General features: G+C 35.5%; 2 protein-coding genes across 2 annotated transcripts; both read left to right on the forward strand.

The window, feature by feature from the left end:
• Positions 1 to 3,184: 3,184 nt before the first annotated feature.
• Positions 3,185 to 4,270, forward strand: LOC131150158 (defensin-like protein). Its single transcript, XM_058100742.1, has 2 exons — positions 3,185 to 3,359; positions 3,787 to 4,270. The coding sequence occupies exons 1-2, from the start codon at positions 3,296 to 3,298 to the stop codon at positions 3,954 to 3,956; spliced, it is 234 nt and encodes a 77-aa protein (XP_057956725.1). The 5' UTR covers positions 3,185 to 3,295; the 3' UTR covers positions 3,957 to 4,270.
• A 16,251-nt stretch (positions 4,271 to 20,521) lies between these two features.
• On the forward strand, positions 20,522 to 21,672 carry LOC131150159 (defensin Ec-AMP-D2-like). The gene is made up of 2 exons (XM_058100743.1): positions 20,522 to 20,789; positions 21,127 to 21,672. The coding sequence occupies exons 1-2, from the start codon at positions 20,726 to 20,728 to the stop codon at positions 21,294 to 21,296; spliced, it is 234 nt and encodes a 77-aa protein (XP_057956726.1). The 5' UTR covers positions 20,522 to 20,725; the 3' UTR covers positions 21,297 to 21,672.
• The last annotated feature ends 2,188 nt before the right edge of the window (positions 21,673 to 23,860 follow it).

Consider the following 23,860-nt stretch of genomic DNA (forward strand, 5'->3'; position numbering starts at 1 on the left):
CTAAGATAACACCAATTTCTCTGTAGCCTTGTCCACAAAACCATCCTGAGATAATATCAATCTCCTTACAGTTTTGTCCATGCTTATCAGCAAACCAAAACCTATTTTGGTCGTACCCAACACATTCATGTCAAAACCTTTCAAAAGAGTTACCAATTGATTAGCTTCAGTCAAAGTCTTTCTAGCCAATAACATGTTATTCACACACAACATATACATCACTCCACAACATCCTATCACCCTCTTTCAAACTGGAAGTCTTACCAACTCACCTGAGTAGTGATCTTATAGTGCACATGAGCCCACTGTGATCCTGTTGGTCTCCCATGTAGGACCTCGAACCTGGAAAAAAAAAGAAAATAAATAAAAGAAGAGAGAAATAAGGGAAAAGAAAAGAAAAAAAGGAAATTGGTTTGGTAGGACCCCAAACCGTCGATGGTTTCACTAAGCTTAGGAAAAACCGTCGCCAGCTACAGTCAATGGAGAGCATGGGACTTCCAAACGTGCTATAATATTAAAATTTTGATGGAATCGCAACTAACCTACTATTTTCTTAACTAGTGCGGTTAGATCACCTAATTACTACTTTTTTTATTAGTTTTTTAGACTAATCTTAAGTCAAAGAACTAGTAATCTCAGTCTGCATTAACCAAAATTGGGATCGAGAGTTCAGTTATGCGAGAGAAAGGTACTAGCATCATTTAGACACCCGTTCTACGAACGGTACCTAATTAATCGTGAATTATCCCTAAATTGAATCTAATGATATTTAATTAACTCCTTTAGAATAAGTAAATAAATAATTTATAAAATTTTAAATAGAAAATAAAATTTACAATGTGATTTAGGAATATCTAATAAAACCTCTAAATGAGGAAATCTTATTAGATTAATCCTCCCTCATAACTAATATAAGTGAGGTCTGAAATACCTCTTTACTCTTTGTTAAATCATTGAGACACACATATACAAAAAAAAAATAAAGTATATACAAATGATAAAATCATCAAATTTGATAAATAAAAAAAATCTTTAAAATATTTTCATATTTTTCCAAAAATTTTTAGTATTTTTTGAAAATTTTTCAACATTTTTCTATTTTTTAAAAAAATTGTAAAGATCTTTTCTTCATTTTTGGTTATTTTATTTTATTCGTTTTTTTATTCGAGTCAAAATAACTTAAATATTTTTTCTTGATTTTTAACTATTTTTAATCTAACTTTTTCTGATTTTTCTTGATTTTTTTTCCATTTTTTAAAATTGAAAATGAATTAAAATTAAATTTTTTAAAGATTAAATTGAACCGACGATTCAAAAATTAGACTCGTTGAACCGGTTTGAGCCAAGTCTGACTCAATTGGGATAAGTGGGTCACATGTCCGCTAGTAGTGGAGACACGTGGTTTTACTGTACTTTTATTTTTTTTAATTTACTAACGTCACCTTCCTCGTGACATTTTTTCCTATTTATTTATATATATATATATATATATATTTTTAAAAAAATTATAATAGGGTGACATTAAGATGAAGTCCCAAGCTCCTGCTACAATTTGAACTCTTCAATTTTCAATCTTAGCCACATAATCTTTCAGCAATTCACTCTTACTTTTTTAATAAAAATTATTTTTTTATGACTCTCTCAAACTCTTAGTTTTCTATCTCACATTCTCAATTGTCTGTGTATCTTTCTCACTCTCAGAAAGCCTCTTATTTATAAGTCTAAGGGAAGTAATTGGATTAAATTTAATTGACTAATCAATTTTAAATTGAACAATCAAACCTAAAATCAATTGGTTAATCAAATTGATTAACTAATTTAAATTGCTCAATCATATTTAAAATACTAATTAACTTTTACTTTTAATTTTCCTAACACTTTTTTGTATGTATTTGCATGTGCAAGCATGAAAAATTAGAGAATCCGACTCTCTTTCATTTTATTTCAATATTTTTTCCTTTTTCTGTTTTTTTTTTTCAATGTTGAAAAAAAGAAACTTAATTTTTTTTTTCTTGTGTTTTTTCATAAAATAAAAATAAAATTTATTCAAATTTTATTATATAAAGCCCGGATAAAATAAAGTATCTACATGAGATTAATTTTTTAAAATTTTAAAATTTAAGGAGATTTTTTTGCCCTTTTTACGAAGCTTAATGGAGGCCATATATGCTGTCATTTTCTTTGCTATAAATTAAAAAAAAAAAAAAAAATTATTTATCACAAAAGGACAACAGTGAATTGATGGGAGCGACAGAGAAGATGCACAGGGCCAGAAAGAAGAAGACAATTCAGAGGTGTGGGGGTAAGGGGTGGCCCTCACTCTACTTATAATGGGAGGCTGCTGTTGCCTTGGACGACTCAGCAGGAGCAAGAAGTTTCCAGTGAATGCTAAGATCCAAAATTCAATGCTTCCGATTACGTGTGGCCCTGAAAATTCAAAATACAAAATCAATACTACAAATATATATATATATATATATATATATATATATATTATAGGCTCATCAATAATGAATTTAATAATGTATATAAAAAATAAGCAGGGAAAGAGAGGGCACCAGCAACGTACCAGCGCAGCGCAGACTCCATGTGACTTATGACACATCCTGCTCACTCAGAGAGAGAGAGAGAGAGAGGTTTTCATGTCTCATCACTCAGGTACCTTAAAATTTTAAAAAAAATCAAATATCTTTTCTAAATCTAAATTTTTTTTATAAGATTTATATTTTTACAAAATATAAAAAGAGAATTATATTTTGTTGACAAATTTCAAAAGCTTTAGGATAAATTCTTAAATCCTGTATTAAAGAAATTTTTAAATTTTTTTTGTTTTTTAAAATGATTAATACCTTTTGTTCAAATATATATTAAATTTATTAATATATATATATATATATATATATGTTAGATTACCATTTTTACCTAAAAACTTAAACTATTAGGATGTAGACCAATAATGTATATCAAATTTTAACACTCCCCCGCACGTGCAGTCCGATAGCACGTGGAGAGATTAACAGATGACAAATAATACCAGAGGTCTGATACCATGTTAGATTACTATTTTTATTTAAAAGTTTAAGTTATTAGGTTGTGGATCAATAATGTATACCAAAATGCATCATGTATATAATAATATATATATATATATATATATATATATATATGATGCATTTTGGTTTAGAATCTTTGCGTGAAACCCTTATATAAGGAACCCACCTTTGCAAGCTTAATTTGTCCTCCAACTCTCTCTGTGTTTCCACTGCTCTCTCTCTCTCTCTCTCACACAGAAAAGATGGAGCGCTCAATGAAGCTCTTTTCGACTATTTTCCTCGTCCTGTTGCTTCTCATGGCTACTGGTTCTCTCTCTCTCTCTCTCTCTCTCTCTCTCTCTCTCTCTCTACAACATACACAGCTAGCTAGCTATCCGATCTAAATAAACTCATTTTATGTATGTTTATCAGTAGAACAGCTTAATTATAAGCTCATCCTCTTTCAAATCCATTTGAAAAAATCCACATATGTATGCTCGCGCATGAAAAATTTACCCATAAACTGCATGCTAACAGACAAAACAAGTCATTGCGTGTATGGATCAGTCCATTTAAGTAATCAATCACCCACCCACACACACGCACAAAGATATATATATATATATATATTTAAGTAATCAATCACCCACCCACACACACACACACACACACACAAAGATATATATATATATATATATATATATGTATATATATGCAAGCATGATGTGTGATATATATCATAATATGGGTGCAGAGATGGGGACGGAGGTGGCGGAGGGAAGGACGTGCGAGTCGCAGAGCCACAAGTTCAAGGGGACGTGCTTAAGCGATACCAACTGCGCCTCCGTGTGCCATACGGAGGGCTTTCACGGTGGCAATTGCCGTGGCTTCCGTCGCCGCTGCTTCTGCACTAAACATTGTTAATCTTCACCACAATTCACTTAATACTTTCCTTCCATATCCATCCATCCATCCATCCATCAGTATTTAGCTAGCTAGCTGCTTTTTTTTTTTAACAATCAACTTAAAAGAGTTTAAGAACTCCATGTACCGCCTTTGCATGCTTGTATTATGTTAGTGTATGGTGAGGGAGATGTGATTTCATCGAGTCGTGTCTCCTGTTTACATAATCTACTTAATGTGTGCGCTGCCTATGAATAACGTTCCAGATCGAGTAGTACTCCTTTGGCCTTTGTCTATCTTAATGCATCTTCAAATATTTCACCTTTCTTTATAAATTCAGTGTATGCAATACTTCTTAATTTTTTTAATTATAGTTATCTCTCTCTCTCTCTCTCTCTCTCTCATTTTGGTTCTCAGTGAAAAAAAATCGAAAGCAGGCAGGTTTCCTCAGCATTTAATTTTTTGGATCCCTGTCATGTTATTAAAATCTTGGTTCTTGACAAATTAGCGTACCCATTAATAAAATATTGTACTTAATTTCAAATCAAAATGGTTCAAGTGTTATTAGACCTGATAAAAAAGGATAAAAACTGTTAATCCAAACAATAGGATATGGATTATAATATTTTCACATAATTCACCGGGTCTATTTATAATTATTAATTAATAATATAACAATAAAAATGTGACAAATTAATAGTTGTCAATCAATGATTTAACTGTCACAATAAATGAAATACTCCACAACACTACTAGCTACAAGCGGCAAGAATTGTTTGGTGGGTTTCACGTGCCTCTTTTCCACTTGGTATATGTGGGGTGTATTCTAGTTTAATCAAATTGGACAAGCTCAATTAAAAAATTTTAAACTAAGCTCAATATATAATTATTTTGAACTCGGTTAAGATGTGATTTTTATTTTTAGTTCAATTAAAAAATTTTATCTAAGGTGCTATTAATATTGTTTCATTATTTTTGCATGTGGAATAAACATATTTAATTTTTGTCTATTGCTAGGTTTTAGCTATTTGTGAAAGATCAGATTTTATAATTTTTAGTTATTTTGACAACTACTTCCAAAAAACCATCTATTTTATATATAATTTTAATTAAAATAAAAATAAATTGATCATAAAAAGTAAGATATATTTAAAATAAAGATTCTATTAAATTTTTAAAAAATAGAAAAAATAATAAGTCATTTATAAAATATGTTTACCAATTTTTCTAGTTCATGTACAAAAAGATTGTTCTTGTAATGTAATTTTTGAAAATTATAATAATTAAGCAAAGTAATTATAATAATTTATATATATTTATATTATTTTTAATTTGTATTATTATTCAATTTTATTATTTTAATCATATTTTTCAAATGCTAATTGATTCAAGGCTAAAAATAAGCATTTGTTTAGTCAAATTTTTATTTTTAAAAAAACTTTAGAAATAGTAGCTTGGAGAGCGCAGCGCAACGGAGAGTTGTATGCTGCATTCGGGAAGGATGAATCGCTTCTAAAAAGGAATCTATTAATTCTCTCTCAATTGGTTGGACCGAAAGTGCAATGATTTACTTCACGGGCGAGGTCTCTAGTTCAAGTCCAGGATGACCCGTAATCGCTAAGGAAAAGAATAGAATAAGCATTTGACTCCTTCATGCATGCCCCACTTAGCTCGGGGGGATTTAGCTCAATTGGTACAGTTTCGCACTTACAATTGGGTCGTTGCGATTACGAGTTTGATGTCTAATTGTCCAGACAGTAATGATAGTATCTTGTACCTGAACCGGTGACTCACTTTCTTCTAAGTAATGGGAAAATAAGTCTGTAAACAAACTGATAAACAAGTCGGTCTATGAGCCTAATAAGTCGAGTATGAACTAACTCAAACTCAACTTATTTAGCTGATGACTTCGAAATTTAACTTCAAGTTTCACTTGTTTAATTTGATAAATAAGCTTACGCGAGTCATTATTTGCACATGTAAGGCACGCATGAAGGAGCCAAATGCTTCTTCTTACAAAATAAGAAGAGGCCAGTAGGTAGGGTATTGTATTTATCTAGCTAAAAAAGTATGTACCATTTATCATGCATGCCTTGCATGTGCAGATAAATTGAATGGAGGCGCCACGTTATCTAATTGGGTACGCATTGGGATTGCACTTCCCTTTGACAAAATTGTAATTTTACATCTTAAGACTTATTTAAATTCAAATAAGTTAGGTGGTGCTTGCTAATATTAATTTCAAATTTTAATTTTAATTTATACATTTTTAAATATAATATTAAATTAAATTTAAAAAAGATAAATTATTATACATAAAAAACAAAAAAGCGTACAATATAAAAATGGTCAGATTCGTGAGAAAAAAAAATTTTGAAAAAAAAGAAAAACACACACACACACATACTGTCACGCCCCGAACCCGGAAATAGGACCAGGGGTGAAAATGTAATCTAACCTATCCCTGTATCATATAAACCATCCAAAGACACATGACAATGGATGAGGGTCCGACCCCGTGGGATTCCCAAGCGCCCAGTACGCATCCACACACAACAGAATATACGCAGAAAAAAAGGTTTTCTTCTCTATACATACCGTACCATACCTGTACACCGGCCACTACGCTCCCAACACAAGGACGCTAGTTCCGGTTACGCGAAGGACCTAAAAAATATGTACATACAGTAGGGGTGAGATATTTCTCAGTAAGGAAAAATATAAGTTATATCGGTGTGTGGCATTTGAGTGTTATCATGACAGAAATACATACACAGTTAAATGTAGTTGCAGTATTAATTTTCACAATAGTGCATACACACACACACATGATCAAGCAATCCTGGTGTCATCACACCCTTCGGCCCAAAGTCGGCCCGCGATATCCAGCGTTGGCCTATAGCCAACCCGTTAAACACGGCGCCACAGGCACATGACTAGTCCCAAACTCCTATGGCATCATACCAGCGCAAACTGGTGGATCCACACCCTTCGGTGATCAGCTGATAAGGCTCACGCTCTCGGATATAGAGTCAAACACTCTTACCAAACATGGTCTAGTGATTTCATATGCCCACAGATATAGAGCTGGATACTCTCAGTGCCTAGAACAAATTCAGAACCCCATTCCTACTGCATTTCAACCAAAATATAACACATGCATGCTCATATAACCAAACAAACCACACTCATTTGGTAATCTAAAATCATGGTTTTCCAAACACATAAACAGTTTAAATAAAGTCAAGGCACGATCATCCCTATTACACAGTATAAATCAACATATAGATACGGTTTTTCCAACAAAACCAGGGATGCAACCAAACCCTCTTTTTCCCAAACTGTTGTAGTAACCCAACCCAAAATAAATAAATAAATAAAGAGATATTTTGGAGAAAATATTTTGAGAGGAGATATTTTGAGATATTTGTATAGAAATATCTTAGAGGAGATATTTATTTAGATTACTTAAAGGTTAAGTTAGGTTTTATTCTATAAATTCTCTCATTCTCTCTCTCTCTCTCTCTCTCTCTCTCTCTCTCTCTCTCTCTCTCTCTCTCTCTCTCTCCAGGATTTCGCGCCATCCGTTGTTAGAATCCACGATCCGTCGTTACCACGTGGATCAGGAGGTAAATCTCTACGTCTATTGTGGAACGGATCTTCGTTTGTGGAATTTCGAGATTTTCTCTAAAATTGAGGTAAGGGTCTGAATTCGGTTTCGGTTCGGTAGATCAGTAGTATAGGAAATTATACTGAAGTATTGTTCTTCGATTTTTAGGTTGTGGGGATCTCGAGTCGTTGTTTTCGATCAGTTCGATTGTGTTTTGGTTTCAGGTTTAAGGTAAAGGAAAATTGATTACAACAGTTATTTCGTAAAACTAAACTGCTAAAAAGATAATTTACATTCATATGATTGATTTGACTGCTATTTTACTAAATTTCACCAAGTTGAAATACCGAGTTTTGTGATTTTATGATTTTGGTAAAAATACGGGTTTGTGCGTATGGTCTCCAAATGTTTCAAAACTTCTTTATTTGTATTATTATGTGTATAGGAGATGCCTGAGTCCCTTATTTTTATTTAAATGGTGTTTATTGTATTATATACTATATAGCGGATTTTTGTTTAAATTAGTGTGACATGTGGATGAAAATTAACTTGTGAACATTTGATATTATTGATATGGATTATGGGAACGGAGTTCCAAATTGTTATACTAGAAAATGTTGAAAAACAAGCGTCAGTTATATACCGTGCTAATCATGCAAAAAGGGTAAATCGAGAGGGTGTGTGCCGGTTTATATTAGATATAGATATATGAGTTATTGAAAATACTGGAATTGCACAAGTTATCACGTTTTGTTATAAATTGTATATGTGATAAGTGGAACCACAGTTTGCGACTATTGGAGTTGAAAGATACTACCACCTAAGGAGTTGAAAGATACTACCGAACTGAAGTTGAAATACTTTAGGGTAAATGGGTTTATGGTCCCGATACTAAGAGGCTCGGATTCCATTGCCAGTGAGTACAGTGCAACCACACACGCTAAGCGGTGTGGGTACAGAGATGGTCGGCTTGCAGGAAATTGTAATCACTGGTGAATAATGGACCAGGGGATGCAGTTGGACTATATATGAGATACATGATAGTGCCTGTACTACTAGGGCATTGTTAGAGATATCAGTGCACAACCCGTGCCACAAGGTAAATTAGGCATTATTTGTGATACCAAGTTGTTGGTCGTTCTATATTCATATACATGATTTAAAAGCTGATATGGAAAAACGGTATTGTTTATATTGATATATGTGTTATGCTTCAATATTGAAAACCTTTGTTTTATATATATGGATATATGTTTTAAATTGAAATACTCACATGTGGTCACACACTGATTGTAATACTTTCTTCCTTACTGAGAAGTGTCTCACCCCATTATACAACCTCTATTTTCAGGTCCTTCAGGACGTTGGTCCTAGTTGCTAGAGCGACTGGGAGGGTGGTTTTTGGTTTAGTTGTGTAAGTATTCAATTATGTAATAAACTTAGTTAGAAGCATCTTTTTGGAGGTTGTAAACACTGATTTATGTATTAAGTTGGATGTTCGTGAATTTAAGAATACAGTTGGTAGACTCTAGTATATACCTAGTATAAATCCCGATGGATATTTATGTTTTTTCATGACATTTATATCCTAGTTTTGTATAATTTACACCCGTATGTCCCTGTTTAGGGCAGGTTGTTCATGTATGTCTATCAGGTACAGGTTATTATGTATGTAGGTTGGCAACCTGGGTCCGTATAAAGGGTCGGGCCGTTACAGTTGGTATCAGAGCCCTTAACCAATCGGAAGTGTGATTTAAATCATGCTACCTAGTTAGGGATATGTTCAGAATTAAGAATTTTATAGTTTTGTAGTCTAGAATATACCAGAGTATAGGACATGGATAAGACCTCGGGTTTTGTTTTGTATGCCTGGAGACGAAATTCCCTTGGCAGACTTCTATGTTTTTCTAGATCATTCGAAGGGTTCAGAAAATCACAGCAATCTATTAATGGTGTTGTTTCCAAGCAGAAGGGCAGGATTTGAGTTAGAATGATGATGTTAAATTAATGGAGTACGTCAATATTGAAAGTATGATTTTAGGGGACTAAGTCTATAGTAAAATAGTATTAGCCGAAATTTAAGCTTTTACCCTTCTAATGGATTTTCATTTTTGCCTTTCAAGATGGAATCCAGGGACATTACTACCAACATAGGAGGTAGTAGTAGTGAGGGTGCTAGCCTTGAGGCTTGCAATGACTCCACTAGTGTATTACGAGGTTTCGCACAGCAGCTTATGGCTAAGGTGGTGCGAACGAATAAGGGGCAGGACCGTCTCACTTCTAAGATAGGATGCTCCATTGATTAGTTCACCAGGTTGAAGCCTTCAGTGTTCATAGGAAGTGCAGATCCAGTTCATGCTGAGAATTGGATCTAGGAGATCGAGAAAATCCTGGATGTCTTGAACTGCACGGAGAAGCAGAAAGTAACCTTTGTAACATTCAAGTTGTTAGGGGAGGCAAAGAGATGGTGGGTGTCGGTTAAGAAGATAGAGGAACATCAACCGATACCAGTAGCAATGACGTGGTCCCGTTTCAGAGATCTATTCTTTGAACGGTACTTTCCAGCCACGGTCAGAAACGCGAAGATAGAGGAATTTATGAACCTGTCTCAGGAGTTGCTGTCGGTGCAGCAGTACGCTGCCAAATTCCAAGAGCTATCCTGATTCGCTCCATTCATGATACCAGATGAAGTGAGGAAGGCCTGGAAGTTTCAAAGGGATTTGAGGAAGGAAATCCGTAGACAGACAGCGATCTTTCAGTTGCAAGACTTTGCTACACTGGTCGACAAAGCCACTGTGGCAAAGGAGAGCCTGCTGGAGGACGTGGAGGTTCATGTCTCGAAGAAGAGGCCAGTGCCTCCTAGTTCTTCGTCTGAGGTGAGGCAGGGTAACTGGTAGAGGAAGAGTGGCGGTATGTTTCAGAACACCGCAGCTTCCCATGGTTACTCTCTTTGTGGTAGGAAGCACACTTATCAGTGTTGGCTGACTACGGGGGCTTTTATGTAGTGTGGTAGGTAGGGACATAAGGCGAGAGATTGTCGCCTGCCAGGAAACAGTGGAACCTCGCAACAGTCATACAGAGGAAATACTCAGGCGCAACGTGGTGGTCAACAAGGGGGTACAGCCCAGGCTAGGGTGTATTCTCTAACACCTGGTGACGTAGAGAATGCTGGTGATGTAGTCACAGGTATCATTTATATGTTTGCTCATAAAACTGTCGTATTATTTGATTATAGGGCAACACATTCTTTTATTTCCTGAGAATTTGTTAAACTGTGTGGATTGGAGGTTCAACTGTTAGATAATGAACTAGTAGTGGCTATGCCGTCAGGATCAGTAGTTGGGTGTAGCAAGGTAGTCTGTGACTTCCTGGTTGAAATTCAGGAAAGGGTACTACCAGTTAACCTTGTGGCGTTTGATATGTATGGCTTTAATATCATCCTAGGGATGGATTGGCTATCCGCCAGTTATGCCAGTATTGATTGCTGCAGGAAGGAGGTGATATTTAGGCCGCCAGGGTAGTAGGAATTTAAGTTCCTAGGATCGTGTGTGCGTTCTACACCACAGACCCTTTCAGCTTTGCAAGCTAGGAGGTTACTCTTGGTGGGTTGCCAAGGGTATCTGGCGTTTGTGAAAAACACGCCGACTGAAGAACGTAAGCTGGAGATGATTGCAGTAGTGCGCGAGTTCCCTAATGTGTTTCCAAAGGACTTGCCAGGATTACCTCCGGACCGTGAAGTGGAATTCGCTATAGAGTTAGCTACAGATATGGCGCCAATTTCAAAAGCTCTGTATCACATGGCTCCAGCTGAATTAAAAGAGTTGAAAGAACAACTGCAAGAGCTACTATATAAGGGGTATATTCGAGCTAGTGTTTCTCCCTAGGGAGCACCAGTGTTATTTTTGAAGAAGAAAGATGGGTCGATGAAAATGTGCATCAATTACAGAAAACTTAACAATGTAACGGTAAAGAATAAATATCCACTACCCAGGATTGATGATTTGTTTGACCAACTTCAGGACATACAGATTTTCTCTAAAATTGATCTACGATCTGGGTATCATTAGTTGAAGGTGAAAGCAGAGGACATTCTGAAGACAATATTTTGAACCCGGTATGGCCATTTCGAATTTATGGTTATACCTTTTGGTTTGACTAATGCACCTGTAGCATTTATGAATCTGATGAACAGGGTCTTTCACGAATATTTAGACCAGTTCATCGTGGTATTTATTGATGACATCCTAGTGTATTCTAGGAGCGCTGCAGAGCATGAAGTTCATTTGAGGTTGGTATTGCAAATGCTTAAGGATAAGAGGTTGTATGCTAAACTAAAGAAGTGCGAGTTCTGACTGGAACATATTGCATTTCTAGGGCACGTCGTGTCCAAAGAAGGTGTATCAGTGAACCCAAGTAAGATTGAGGCTGTGGTGGACTGGGCAAGACCGAAGAATGTCCAGGAGGTCAGAAGTTTTCTAGGTCTTACAAATTACTACCGATGTTTTGTAGAAGGGTTCTCCAGTTTAGCAGGTCCTTTGACGCTATTCTCAAGGAAGAACATGAGGTACGATTGGACTGACGAGTGCGAGCTGAGTTTCCAGGAGCTTAAACGACGACTGGTTACTGCTCCAGTCCTGACCATTCCATCTAGGGATGGCGGATTTGTTATCTACAGTGACGCCTCTAAAAAGGGTATTGGCTGTGTTCTAATGCAGCAGGGCAGAGTAATTGCTTACGCTTCTCGCCAACTTAAAGAGTATGAGAAGAATTACCCGACACATGATATAGAATTAGCAATGGTGGTGTTTGCATTAAAAATCTGGAGGCATTACTTGTATGGTGAAAGGTGCGAGATTTTTACCGATCATAAAAGTCTGAAGTACTTCTTCACCCAGAAAAAACTTAACATGAGACAATGCAGGTGGCTTGAGTTGATAAAAGACTACGATTGCACTATTAGCTATCACCTAAGAAAGTCTAACATGGTAGCTGATGCTCTAAGTCAGAAGTCTGTTGATTCGTCGGTCTCAGCAATGGGGGTTCAACATCAGATCTATATGGACCTGGAAAGGTTGTGCTTGGAGGTGGTGGAAGGGAATCATTAGGCTATTCTTGCCAACTTGGTGGTGCAGCCGACCTTACAGGAGAGGATCTGTGCAACGCAAAAGGAGGATCCGGAATTAGTTGAGCTTATGGAAGGATTTTATAGTGGGTTAAAGCCGGATTTCAGTATCTCCAGTGATGGGATTTTGAGATTTTGCCACAGGGTTTGTGTACCGAATAATTCCGTAATTAAACGGGTTATTCTGGAAGAGGCACACCGTTCGCTCTACACCGTACATCCTGGTAGTACGAAGATGTACCAGAATTTGAGAGTGTCCTTCTGGTGGTCCAATATGAAAAGAGAGATCGCCCGTTTTGTAGAGTAGTGCCTGACTTGTCAGCAAGTCAAAGTAGAGCACCAGAGGTTAGTAGGACCACTTCAGCCACTTGCCATTCCCGAGTGGAAGTGGGAGCACATTTCAATGGATTTTGTGATGGGATTACTTGCGGCGGTGCATAGGCAAAATGCTATATGGGTTGTGGTAGATTAGCTGACGAAGATTGCACATTTCATTCCAATTAGTGTCAACCATTCTCTGAATAGGCTGGCAGAGTTATACGTGTAGGAGATTGTACGACTCCACGGTGTTCCTGTTTCTATAGTTTCAGATCGAGATCCACATTTTATGTCTCGATTCTGGAAGAGTCTATAGGATGCCTTGGGATCACAACTGATGTTCAGTACGCCTTTCCATCCACATACGGATGGACAGTCTGAGAGGACTATTCAAACGTTAGAGGATATGTTGCGGGCTTATGTACTAGACTTTGGTAATAGTTGGATATGGTATCTACCGCTTGTAGAGTTTGCATATAACAACAGTTACTAGGCTAGCATTGAGATGGCACCTTATGAGGCATTGTATGGTCACCGGTGTACATCTCCGTTATTCTGGGATCAGGTTGGTGAGCGGCAGATACTCGGTCCGGAACTAGTTTAGCAGGCCTCTGCAAAGTTCGAGTTGATCAGGGAGAGAATTAAGGTAGCTTAGAGTCGGCAGAAGAGTTATGCTGATACTCGTCGACGAGAACTGGAATTTGAGGTAGGAGATATTGTGTTTCTAAGGATCGCTCTGATGAAAAGGGTGATGAGGTTTGGAAAGAAGAGGAAACTAAGTCCTCGATATATCAGGCCTTTTGAAATCCTGGAAAGGATAGGTTTGGTTGCTTATAGAGTGGCTTTACCTCCAACACTATCTAGAGTCCATGACGTGTTTCACGTCTTGGTGCTGAGGAAGTACGTATCGAATCCTTCGCACGTGCTGAGTTACGAACCTCTAGAGATCAGTGATGCTTTATCATATGAGGAGGTACTAGTACTCATATTAGATCAAAAAGTTCAGCAGTTACGGACTAAGGAAATACCGCTAAAGAATGTATTATGTCGTAACCATGCAGTGGAGGAAACTTCATGGGAGTTAGAGTCAGAGATACGCCAGAAGTACCTGCAGTTATTTTCTGATGGTACGTAGTTATGTATAGTAGTATAGGTGGTATAGTCTTCGGGAGAGTTTTGTGTGTGTGTGTAATCTTCTGAAGCATCGCATTATAACCACAGTATTCCTTCGCCATAAGCGAGGGTAGATAATAAATTCGGGTCGGAGCTGCTTTGTGGGTGGTTGCCAACTTTTTTGTAGGTCTCCGACGTAAGGTAGAGTATGCTTGGTATAAGTTGGTGAATTTCGGGGACGACGAAATTCTTATAAGGAGGGAATATTGTAGTAACCCGACCCAAATAAATAAATAAATAAATAAAGAGATAATTTGGAGGAGATATTTTGAAAGGAAATATTTTGAGATATTTGTATATAAATATCTTGTAGGAGATATTTATTTAGATTACTTAAAGGCTAAGTTAGGTTTTATTCTATAAATTCTCTCTTTCTCTCTCTCTTTCTCATTCTCTCTCTCTCTCTAGGATTTCGCGCCATCCGTTGCCGGAATCCACGATTCGTCATTACCACGTGGGTCAGGAGGAAAATCTCAACTTTTATTATGGAACGGATCTTTGTTTGTGAAATTTCGGGATTTTCCCTAAAATTGAGGTAAGGGTCTGAATTCGGTTTTGGTTCGCTAGGTCGGTAGTATAGGAAATTATATTGAAGTATTGTTCTTCGGTTTTTAGGTTTTGGGGATCCCAAGTCGTTGTTTTTGATTGGTTCGTTCGTGTTTCGGTTTCAGGTTTAAGGTAAGGGGAAATTGATTACAACATTTATTTCGTAAAACTAAACTGCTTAAAAGATAGTTTACATTCATATGATTGATTTGACTACTATTTTACTAAATTTCACCAGGTTGAAATGTCGGGTTTCGTGATTTTACGGTTTTGGTAAAAATACGGGTTTTGACGTATGGTCTCCAAATGTTTCAAAACTTCTTTATTTATATTATTATGTATGTAGGAGATGCCTGAATCCCTTATTTTTATTTAAATGGTATTTATTGTATTATATAATATATAGCAGATTTTTGTTTAAATTAGTGTGACATGTGGATGAAAATGAACTTGTGAACACTTGATATTATTGATATGGATTATGGGAATGGAGTTCCAAATTTTTGTACTGAAAAATGTTGAAAAACAGGTGCCAGTTATATACCGTGCTAATTATGCAAAAAGGGTCAACCGAGAGGGCGTGTGCCGGTTTATACCAGATATGGATATATGAGTTTGTGAAAATACTGAAACTGCACAGGTTATCATGTTTTGTTATAAATTGTATATATGATAAGTGGAACCACAACTTGCAACTATTGGAGTTGAAAGATACTACCACCTAAGGGGTTGAAAGATACTACCGACTAAGGAGTTGAAAGATACTACCGAGTTGGAGTTGAAATACTTTAGGGTAAAAGGGTTTATAGTCCCGATATAGTCCCGATACCAAGAGGCTCGGATTCCATTGCCAATGAGTACAGTGCAACCACACACGCTAAGCGGTGTGGGTACAAAGATGGTCGGCTTGCAGGAGTTTGTAATCACTGGTGAATAATGGATCAGGGGAGACAGTTGGACTATATATGAGATATATGACAGTGCCTGCACTAATAGGGCATTGTTAGAGATATCAGTGCACAACCCGTACCACGAGGTAAAATAGGCATTATTTGTGATACCAAGTTGTTGGTCGTTCTATATTCATATACATGATTTAAAAGCTGATATGGAAAAACGGTATTGTTTATATTGATATATGTGTTGTGCTTCAGTATTGAAAACCTTTGTTTTATATATATGGATATATGTTTTAAATTGAAATACTCACATGTGGTCACACACTGATTGTAATACTTTCTTCCTTACTGAGAAGTGTCTCACCCCATTATACAACCTCTATTTTCAGGTCCTTCAGGACGTCGGTCCTAGTTGCTAGAGCGACTGGGAGGGTGGTTTTTGGTTTAATTGTGTAAGTATTTGATTATGTAATAAACTTAGTTAGAAGTATCTTTTTGGAGGTTGTAAACACTGATTTATGTATTAAGTTGGATGTTCGTGAATTTAAGAATACAGTTGGTAGACTCTGGTATATACCTAGTATAAATCCCAATGGATACTTATGTTTTTCCGCGACATTTATATCTCAGTTTTGTATGATTTACACCCGTATGTCCCTGTTTAGGATGGGTTGTTCATGTATGTCTATGAGGTACAGGTTATTATGTATGTAGGTTGGCAACCTAGGTCCATATAAAGGGCTAGACCGTTACAACTGTAATAATAAAAAACTTATAGTTTTAGCTGTTAGATTCCCCCAAATGAGTAGTTAAAACGCATACAGGACCGTGGACCACAGTTCCACCAAGTCTGATTTCAAAAATAACCAACATAAACTGTATTCCCTTACCTTTTCCCCCAATGAGAATTCTCAAACTCCAAGGCCCTAAATAGCGAACCGAGTTCCAAAACCTATAACATACAATACAGAAAATACTCACAATACTGTTCTGTACAAAACTTTCGAATTAGAATTGAAAATCGAGTCTTACCTCGATTTTATGCCAAAACCCGAAAATAGCCGAACCAAAAATCCGATCTGTAGAACTTGTAGAGAATCCTTCCACGATCCTCATGGTAACTTTGGATTAACGATTCTCGCAACAAAGGGTAAAGAAATCTAGAGAGATGGAGAGTAGGTTGAGTTTTCTTAACTGAAAAGTAATGAAAATATCTATTTATAATTGAATTTGAGTTTTCTTAACTGAGAAGTAATGAAAATATCAATTTATAACTCTTTGACCCGGCCACTTCTCGTCGACGAGACTCTGCACTTCGTCACCAAGAACTACAAAGACTTCATTGACGAACTCTGACTTTGTCGATGAAACTTGCTTAATTTACTTTTTTGCCCCTCATTTAATTAATTAAATCCATATTTCACGGGTCGAGTTCTTACACATACACACACACAAAGGTAACGCATTTCATAACATAAGAAAATTATTAGAATAATTTTTGTAATACTAGTGATGCGTTTGTAATATATTTTGTAGTAAACTAATAATAGACTATTAGTGACAATTCTATAAACTGTCACTACTAATGCATTTTCGGGGGACAAAAAAAAGGTCAAGACTATTAGTGATGGATCACAACTGTCACTAATAGGCCACTATTAGTGACGAAAATCTTCGTCACTAATACTCGAAAAAAACGTCGTTAATATTTTCCCACGATAGTTTGAACGGAAAAAAGGGGTTTTTAGTGACGAAAGTATTAGTGACACTTTCAATTTCGTTACTAAAATAGCGTTATCAGTGACGATTTTAGCTCCGTCACTAATAATTTCGTCACTAAAAATCAGCTTTTTTGTAGTGGTTGACCAATGTTTAGTGCAATATAGGTGTAGGATAGGAGTTTATTGACATGGTATAAGGCTGATCAAACCCTTAAACTAGCACAAAATGACTTATTGACATGGTATAAGGCTGATCTTCCTCAGCAAGTCAGGATGATTCGATTGGACTTGTTGAGTTTTCCTTCTTTGCGCTCATGATGATTTGTGTTATTACACTTTTAGTGGTTTAGTTTTTTAGTTTTTTTGGTTGCTGGTGTTTAGTTTTTTGGTTTGGTTTATGTTGGTTAAGTTAGTTTTAGGGTCTTGGAATTTTACTTTTGTTGTCCCAAAGTTTCAAAATTGTAACCACGGTTTTCCTCCGCCATAAGTGAAGGGTTTTCTAATAAAGCTAGGAGGTGCCGCCCTCTTTTACCAAAAAAAAAAGACTTATGGAATAAAAGGGTTGGATAACCCCTTTCTTTCTATCTTTCTTTCTAGTTTTTTTTGCTAAAACTCTTTTAGCTTGTTTTCTATTAAATTCACTTGCGATGAGATTAGAGGTTTTTTCATCTATCTTTATTTCTATCTCCAGGAAGACCTTCTTTTGGATAAATAGTTCCTAAAAAAAATTGTGAAGATGACGAATTTGATATAGTAAATAGTTTTTTCCTCTAGATCTCCAACCCACCGATCAAGATGACAATTCAACAGCCCCCAGGGCGTGGTTCAAATGATAAGCTCGTCATCTGGGAGTGCCTCTCACGAGGTCAGCCTTTGTGCCTCCCGGGTTCGAGTCTTCCACTGGGCTCCTGAATTTACATCCTCGTGGTGATGTGGGACCAGAATCACGAGGCGTGGGATTAGTCACAGACCGTCAAAACGAACGCGGACACCCGACGATATCCAAAAAGAAAGATGACAATTCAACAATCAATGCGAGAAAATCTTTTCATGGTAAGGAATCTAATGGAGTAAAGACATGCAATTTTGGTAATCAATTCACATTTGATCAGTATTCGTTGATCTTGCTTAACTCATTAGAGTCGTCACAATGTATGCAGCCTTACTTCGGCTTTAATGCAGAAAGGTCGTTTCCTTCAATTCGAACTTGTGACCGATTTACTTATATTTGTTGATCCAAGGTCCGCCATCATAGTTGTACTTATATATTACTTGTTTTAAGAAAAAAATTTCTTTTGTTGTAGGTCTATTGAGCTTGGCTTACAAAACAGGATAGCCCGCCTCCCACGGCACATACACCTTTCCATGACAATATTATCTTTAACATATTTCATTAATCACATTTCACTATCACAAATTAATATTAATGTGGTTCTGCCAGAAAAGGCTTATCTTACTAATTGGCTAGGTAGAGCAATGTTTCCCCTTAATAATACCGATTTTAATTAATAATGTGGCCCAAGTTTGCGAATTAGTAAAGAAAAGATTTATGTGATGATGATTATCAATTTCAATAAACTTAAAATAACTCATCTATAACTCGTTTTATGAAAATTAACTGCGTGCAGTTCAAAGATTTAATTAAGAATTTGTGAATAACTAAGAGAACCGCAAATTATTTCTTCTCAAATTATTTTTTAAATTAGTAGATTAATGTGAGTAATGCTATATATATATATATATATATATATATATATATATATTATTAAAGGGTTCTTTCAACATGTTAACATCATCACAACCTAAAACGCACCAACACCACTTTCAGAGCTTTATCTGCTTCTATTTGATCGTATTAAGCACTTTTAATTAATTAATTATCTGTTCTTGCTTTAAGCTTTTTGATAGAAGACGAGTGAGAAGTGCAATCCCACTTGCGTACACGCTTTTTATTTTATTTTATTTTATTTTATGAATTGCATCTTCCAGCTAAATCCTCCCTCTGGGTGCATATATATATATCCAAAAGCAGCCCTACAAATTAAGGACTGTCTTTGTTGTTTACTACTTTTTATTTTTATTTATTCATAAATAAAAAATAAATTATAAAAATACGTTTTTTTTTTTTTGTCAGTTTTTTGTTTTTGTTATTGATTTTCAATTTTTAAAAAATAAAAATAAAAATAGATTTTTATGGTTTTGAGTTATTTTATCAACTTGTTGCCAAAAATTTTAATAATCAAAAATAGTTTTTTTAATTAAATTATTTATTTTATACACTTTTAAATTATAATCAAAATTGAATGATCATATAAATTTAAATATAATTAAAATGAAAATATACATAAATTTTAAATAATAATAATAATAAAGTCAATTACAAAATACTTTTATTATTTTCCAATTGTGATGTCTAATAAAATTTTTATTATAAAGTAAATTTTGAAAGTAGAATAATTAAGTAAATAATTATAATAAAATTTATTTTTATTATTGAAATTTTTAGAGTGCATTATTCGTAATTTTATTATTTTAATCAAGTTTTTATAATATTTTGATTTAAAATGAATATAAGTATTTTTTTTAATTAAGCTTTTAATTTGTATTAGTTTTATAAATGTTCACCAAATAGGTTGTCGATTTTTAATTTTTTAATTTCTTTCACCAAATAGTTTTTTGTTTCTTTAATTTTTGACATTAATACCAAACGAACTAAAGGCGAGTTGTAGTGAGGACAAAAAGACTACCTCCCCACTTTTCCTCTTCAATTCAACTATTTCTTTTGGCGCGATAAAATATTCTGCTCACAGAATGAAGTAACACAATATTTAGAGTTTGGAATTCGGATCTTAAATTGATAAATTATCACTGCATTTTTTTGTTACAATATAATTTTCTCATTTCATTGAACTGTTTCGAAAAAGGTAGAGATCCGAGGGACGCAACAAGCCATCCATGCTATGGCTTGATTGGTTCTTTACAACTGTCACCGTGAGTTATGACACGTGTGGCACCAGCAACGTACCAGCGCACGCTCCATGTGAGTTGAGAGAGAGACCAGGGTTTTCATCTCTCATCACTCATGTTTTAATAATCTCCCTTAAAATTTTTAAAATATCAAACATTTTTTTAAAAAAAAATTCTCAAAAAAAATTAAAAAAAAAATTCATAAAAATTTTTTTTTACAAAATTTAAAGAGAGATTTTTTTTTTTTTTTTTTTTTGACAAGAAACGTCTCTAAAATTTTTAAAACTTTACATGATGCATTTTGGTTAAGAATCTTTGCGTGAAACCCTTATATAAGGAACTCCACCTACCTTTGCAAGTCCTCCAACCCTCTTAGCGTTTCCACTGCTCTCTCTCTCTCTCTTCGTGTTTCTCTCTCTCACGCACAGAAAAAGATGGAGCGCTCAATGAAGCTGTTTTCGGCTATTTTTCTTGTCCTGGTTCTTCTCATGGCGACTGGTTCTCTCTCTCTCTCTCTCTATACAACATACACAGCTAGCTAGCTATCCGATCTAAATAAACTCATTCTATGTATGTTTATCAGTAGAACAGCTTAATTACAAGCTCATCCTCTTTCAAATCCATTTGAAGAAACCCACATATGTTTGTTCGCGCATGAAAATTTTACCCATAAACTGCATGCTAACAGACAAAACGAGTCATTGCATGTATGGATCAGTCCATTTAAGTAATCAATCACCCACCCACACACACACGGATATATATATATATATATATATATATATATATATATATATGCAAGCATGATGTGTGATATATCATAATATGGGTGCAGAGATGGGGACGGAGGTGGCGGAGGGAAGGACGTGCGAGTCGCAGAGCCACCGGTTCAAGGGGACGTGCTTGAGCGGCAGCAACTGCGCCGCCGTGTGCCAGACGGAGGGTTTTCAAGGTGGCAAATGCCGTGGCTTCCGTCGCCGCTGCTTCTGCACTAGACATTGTTAATCTTCACCATACTTCACTTATTACTTTCCATCCATCCATCCATCAGTAGCTACTTTTTTTTTTTTTTACCTTAATTAATCAACTTAAGAGTTTAAGAACTCCATGGACCGCATTTGCATGCTTGTATTATTTTATAGTATGTGGTGACGGAGATATGATTTCATCGAATCATGTCTCCCGTTTACATAATCTACTTATTGTCTGCGCCTCGCGCGCTGCCTATGAATAACGTTCCAGATCGAGTAGTACTCCTTTGGCCTTTATCTATCTTAATTCATGTTTGGACTTAATTACTCCCATCTGCATCTTCAAATATTTCACCTTTCTATATAAATTCAGTGTATGCAATGCTTCTTAATTTTAATAATTATACTCATCTCTCTCTCTCTCTCTCTCTCTCTCTCTCTCTCTCTCTCTCTCATTTTGGTTGTCAATGAAAAAAAAAAATCGAAAGCAGGCATGTTTCTTCAGCATTTAATTTTTTTGGTTCCCTGTCATGTTATTAAAATCTTGGTGCTTGACAAATTGACATACCCATTAATAAGCTAGTGTACATAATTTTCAAATCAAAAATGGTTTGTGTTATAATTAATAATCTTATATACATAATGTAACAATAAAATTGTGACAAATTAATGGTTGTCAATCAATGATTCAATTGTCGCAATGAATGAAAACACTACTAGCTAGAGGAATAGTTTGGTGTGTTTCATATGCCTCTTCTCCACTTTGTGGTATATGCGGGGGGTATATTCTAGTTTAATCAATCAATCCTGTCAACTTAACAAGTTCAACTCAAAAATTTTAGACTCAAAGCTCAATATATAATTATTTTGAACTAGACTAAGCTGCGTTTTTTCCTTTTTAGTTAATCTCGAGCTTGAATCGGTTATGTAAATTTTTAAATTAACTCAAGCTCCACTAGATAATATTAATAACAGAAGAGAGGTTGGCAATTAACAACAGAACTCTGACTGCTGATAATTTACAGAAGAGAAGTTGGAATTTGCCCCGATGTATGTTTCTTGCAAGCAGGATTGTGAGAAGGTTAACCATCTGTTTCTTCATTGTCAGTTATTTGGGCCTCCATTTGCCATTGTTAGCAATTGCAATTGGTCACGCCTTATAAGCTGAGTTCGTCGTATCATATCTGGAATTTCACTAACCTTAAAGGGTTCCTTAAAAGCCTTAAAGCAGCCATCTTGGGTATCTTCTGTTGGGAGATTTGGAAAGAAAGAAATGGAAGGATCTTGAGGGAGTCCTTCTCTCCGGCCTCTGAAGTGCTCTCTAGATGCTTTTCCATTCTTTTTCATTGGTCCAGGTCCTTCTCCCTTCTCTCGGATCTGGACTGGGAAGAATTTCAGTGCATCCTTTCGGAGATGGGAGGATAATCTCAGGTCCTTCCAGTTTCGTGTGGTTTTCACGTGATTTCTCTACTTGTGGGGCTGTGTTTTCTTGGCTGGTTTTAGCAGGTTTGTTCAGTCTTCTGTTCTTAGTTGCTTTGAACGCTGGTGCGAAGGGAAGAGTTTCAGCTGTCGCAGGAAATGGTCTCTGTTTTCTGCTGTTTTTCCTTTGTTGTGGTTTGGGCGCAGTAGTTCTCGGGGGCTGAGGCTGGGGTTCTGTTCTTTAGAGGGTTTCTGGCTTCTCAAAAAAAAAATTGTCTAATCTACATACATTTTATGTATAAAATATAAAAAATAATAAAAACTCGATTGAATTTGCTAGTTAAATTAATTAAGAAACTCGAACTCTATTTGTTAGGCATGCAACTAGATGAAACCCACTCAAAATTGAACAAGTCGAGTCAATTGAGTTGAGCTATAAATTAAGTGCTCAAGCATAGTTGAAGTAGCATGATTCACTTACACTTCAATCAATTAGGATTCAAGCCATTTAATTAATTACATATAAAACTATAGAAAAGAATGGTGTAATATATAATAGAAATTGCATTTGATCGATCAGAATTGTGCATTGCGTTGTTTGCTTTTGTTTAAATCATATTTCTCCATATAGAATTGTTTGTCTTGTCAATGTGTTGGATAGAGTTGCAATCACTCGATAAAAGTAGATTTTTTTTTTTATTTGGGAAATCTAAGGTGCTGTTGATATTGTTTCATCATTTTTGTATGTGGAATAAACAGATTAAACAAATTAAATTATTCTTTTTCAAATTAATTTTGAACTCATTTCCCTATTATTCTCTTTTAGATCAGTGTTCTTGGGATTGATTTTTCTTAACTCATTAGAGTCGTCACAGTATATGCAGCCTTAGTTCTGCTTTTATGCAGAAAGAACGTTTCCTTCGATTCAAACTTGTGACCAACTAGTCACAACCTTATCACTGATCCAAGGCCCGCCATTGTAGCTGTACTTATATATTACTTGTTTATCTGCTTCTATATGATCATACTAAGCACTTTTAATTAATTAATTATCTGTTCTTGCTTTAAGCCTTTTGATAGAAGAGGAATGAGCAGTGCAATCCCATACACCCTTTTTATTTTATTTTATGAATGAATTGCATCTTCAGCTACTTCCTCCCTCTGTGTGCATGCCTATAC

Source organism: Malania oleifera, chromosome 3 (genome assembly GCF_029873635.1).
Source record: "Malania oleifera isolate guangnan ecotype guangnan chromosome 3, ASM2987363v1, whole genome shotgun sequence".
NCBI classification, from domain to species: domain Eukaryota; kingdom Viridiplantae; phylum Streptophyta; class Magnoliopsida; order Santalales; family Ximeniaceae; genus Malania; species Malania oleifera.